This window comes from Corylus avellana, chromosome ca1 (assembly GCF_901000735.1).
Source record: "Corylus avellana chromosome ca1, CavTom2PMs-1.0".
Taxonomy (NCBI): domain Eukaryota; kingdom Viridiplantae; phylum Streptophyta; class Magnoliopsida; order Fagales; family Betulaceae; genus Corylus; species Corylus avellana.
This window is the reverse complement of record NC_081541.1, coordinates 34,853,215-34,857,103: the sequence shown is the minus strand read 5'-3', so window position 1 is coordinate 34,857,103 and position 3,889 is coordinate 34,853,215. Positions and strand designations below refer to the sequence as shown.

The window sequence follows — 3,889 nt, the reverse complement described above, 5'->3', positions numbered from 1 at the left end:
CAAGCACACAGGTGTTTGGTAATATAGTTGAGATAAATCTGCATGCACCGAAGGCTTGCAAGGGTGGTGCTTTCATGAGGAAGCTTCAGGAAACCATGTGGAAATGAAAATTGAGAAACTCTCTGTTCCCATAGCAGCTGTTGTCCGTGCGCTTCATTTGAATTGGAATTTATGCATTCAAATTCTGTCACAAAGTAGATGAAATGAACTCCATGCACAACTGGATCTTATATATATATATATATATAACATCAAAGTACAAGAAGCAAGGTACATATTATGGCTTTTGAAGATCAAACAACACATAGCAGGACCCAAAAAATAAAATTCTAAACATGAAAAGTGATAGGGAGGACAGAAGAACAAGATAATTGCGAAGTTCAAACTATCAAGGCATCCCAATTCTGTAAAACAAGAGCCAAAACCGAATTGCGGTCGGGCTATCCAACTGTCTGCAACGGATACTTGTGAATGCAATCTTCCCATGGATTATTAGGCGCAGGTTTTACATTCCTCAGGGCTTCCCAAACTGCACTATTACACTTGAAACCACTCCCAAATGCAATCTGCCACACCCGGTTCCTCTTTCGCATCCTCCCCTTGGCTTCTGTGTAAGCAAGCTCATACCAAATCGAGCTGGATGAAGTGTTACCAAATCTGTGCAGAGTCATCCTAGAAGCCTCCACATGTTGAGGGAGAAGCTGCAAATTCTTCTCAAGCTCATCAATCACAGCCCTCCCGCCAGCATGAATGCAGAAATGGTCGAAAGCCAGCTTGAAATCCGGGATATAAGGCTTCACTTTGGCATTGAACAGTTTCTTGGCCACCAAGGTAGTAAAAAAAAGAAGCTGCTCGCTTAGAGGAAGCACAAGGGGACCCATAGTCGTGATATTAGCCTTAAGAGCTCCACCGGCAATTGCCATGAGGTCCTTAGACAAAGAAACCCCGGTTTTCCCAGCATCATCCTGCTCCTGATAAACACAACGAAAGGCCATGTCGTCGGCTCCGCGATGTGTCCTCACAACGTGTACAAGCTTATATTTAGCTCGCCGCCGATCCGCCGGTTTGTTGGATAGCAAAACGGCGGCGCCGCCGACTCTAAACAAGCAATTGGGTATTAACATTGATTTCTTGTTCCCGAAGTACCAATTCTGAGTGATGTTCTCAGTGCTAACAACAACTGCGTAAGTGTTCCGATGAACTTGCAACATGTCCTTAGCAAGATCAATGGCTATAACACCAGCACTGCAGCCCATTCCGCCCAAATTGAAACTCCTGATATTACCCCTCAGCTTATACTTGTTGACAATCATAGCCGAAAGGGATGGCGTTGGATTAAACAGGCTGCAATTCACAACGAGAATACCGATATCCTTGGGCTTGACATTGGTATTCGCGAACAGGTTATCCAAGGCGCCAAACATCACTTGCTCTGCCTCTTCTCTCGCCGCCGCCATTGACGGCCTGGGAGGAAGGTAGTGCATAGCTTCCGGGACGTAGGTCTCTTCGCCGAGACCGGAGCGCTCGAGAATCTTGCGCTGGAACTCCAACGACGAATCGTCGAAGTCGCCGGTGAGCTTGGAGTGCTCCATGAAGCGGTGGAACTGGACCTGGAGATGCGAGGGAGGAAGATAGCAGGAGTAGTCAACGAGGTAGATGGATCTCGGGCGGCTCATGATGTAGACGGTGGATCCGAAAACGAGAACGACGGAGAAGATGACGACGCTGAGGAGATTGTACTGGAGGTGGAGCCAGAGTTGGTGAATGTCGTCGGGTTTGAGCTGGGCGGCTTGAATGACAATGACGGCAATGAGAGGGACCAAGCAAAGAGTCAAGAGGTGGGAAACCAGATAGTGGTAGCCCAGTTTCACGTACTTGAGATTCACGCTCTGGAGGAAGTCCGGTAGCCTCCGGGTCTGGTGGATCCGAACCCCATATGCGGCGGCGGGTTCAGTGCTCATGATGGGAAAATTCTGTTTCTATGGATTTTGGATTTGGGGGAGTTTGATGGTTTATAATATAGATGGTGAAGACGGATAGGATATCTGAGAGAAATATGGTTGGAGGGGTTGTCGGATGGGCTTTTAGAAGGGTTTGATACAACTAAAGCAACGACCCAGTACAGATCATCACGGACCACGTAGATATATGAGAAAATGAGTGAGAAGAGTGACGAGGTTGGTCTGTTCTGTTTCCTCTGCAACCTCTTTCTCTCTGAGGAATCTTGTTGTTGAGGAATACGATGGCTATTTTCTGTGTTTGTTTGGTGGGAGAAATCAAATTTATAGGGAAGAAAAAAGAGGAGGGGGGATTTGAAAGAGTCAGCCAGAAGGGAGCGGAAGGTTCAAAGTGGCTTCTCTGCACGTCTTCGCTTCGGAACTGACGCTTGTTTGGGTTTTTTTAATCTGTGTTGGTTTGTACTAAAAATAAAAAATAAAAAAATAGAGTAATGCTCCAATTTTTTTTTTTTTAATTCCTTCAAGAATGACATAACTATTAAAATTATTATTTAATTTATGATCGATCATTCTTGAATTTTGATCAAATGATAATTTTAATAACCACGTCATTCTTAAATTGACTCAAAAACAACACAAGAGAAACTAAAATTTTACGAAAAAATAACGTAAGAGTTGGGGACATTATTTTTGGAATTCTTACAGGACAGAGCTTTGTTTGTTAATGAGTGCCGGATGGATTTTTTTTTTTTTTTTTAAGAGTTTGAAAAGAATGTGTAATGATGTAAAATAAAATAAAAAAACAAACAAATAAATAAAGATATCCACATTTATTATTGCATGACCCCAAGTTCCCAACTGCTAACTGCTCAAATAAAAAACTCAACTGCTGACTCTTTTAAGATAAGACTAAGGTGCTCATCAAAAATTATTTTGAAGGCACCATACGAGCATGTTGATATAGTTAGACATTGACATCTTTTGAATTTATCCTAAATTAATATTGGCACTTTCAAATCATATCATTTACTCACTTTTACAGTTTTATCTTTGTTAAATTGCTCTGATACCATATTAAAATAATAATGATGTAAGAATATTGAGCGGAAGTAAGAAAGAGAATGAACAAAAAGAACTTACGAGTGGTTCGGTGTTAGACATCTACGTTTACCACTCGGAATATCCCTATGAATTACATTGTGCTCATTAACTTTTTTTTTTAACCCATAAATATAGATTATTTGATATCAGCATAATTATAGAATCTACGAAAAATATTATATTTTCCGTATATTCTAACAATTTTATTGGCTTATGGCATGTATTAAGAAGCTATAATTGGTTCCATTTGTTAATTTTTTGTAGGATACTTTTATTTTATTTTATTTCTGTAAAAGTGTTTTGATACGACATAAAAGTTAAAACAATTTTAAATATTTTATGTTTTAAGTTATCTATTAACCGTGATCTTGATGCTTTACTTCAATCACTTTCCATATTCTCAACAAAATATAAGATAACGCTACATTTTGGTACACACATCATATCTTGTTACTTTATTAAAACTATATCATAACGAAAGACAAGACATAACACGAGATGTGATTCATTAAAGTGCTGTCTAATAATAAGAAAACAACTTATAACGCTCATGCGACCGGGAGAGAGAGAGCTCACAATATGAAGTTTTGGTCCCGTTCACGTATCTTATTTGTAAACCATATTTAAATTAACACGAAACTGGAAAATATAATGTAGTCCAATTATGACAACTCCCCAATTGACATTGGTGAGGGTTGAGACGGGCGTCCTTGTCCTCATATGAGTCATATCTACACCCACCTGTCCAACTGATCGTGCAGTTCTAGTCTTCTAGAAGCCAATAAATGATGAATCCCATTAATTTTTGAACTTATTTTTGTGTCATTATT

General features: G+C 40.0%; 1 protein-coding gene across 1 annotated transcript; it reads right to left on the bottom strand.

Annotated features, from left to right (window-relative positions):
• Positions 1 to 204: 204 nt before the first annotated feature.
• LOC132190210 (3-ketoacyl-CoA synthase 4-like) lies at positions 205 to 2,353 on the bottom strand. The gene has a single exon (XM_059605131.1). It carries the CDS (start codon positions 1,959 to 1,961, stop codon positions 441 to 443), a length of 1,521 nt encoding a protein of 506 aa, XP_059461114.1. The 5' UTR covers positions 1,962 to 2,353; the 3' UTR covers positions 205 to 440.
• Between the last annotated feature and the right edge of the window lie 1,536 nt (positions 2,354 to 3,889).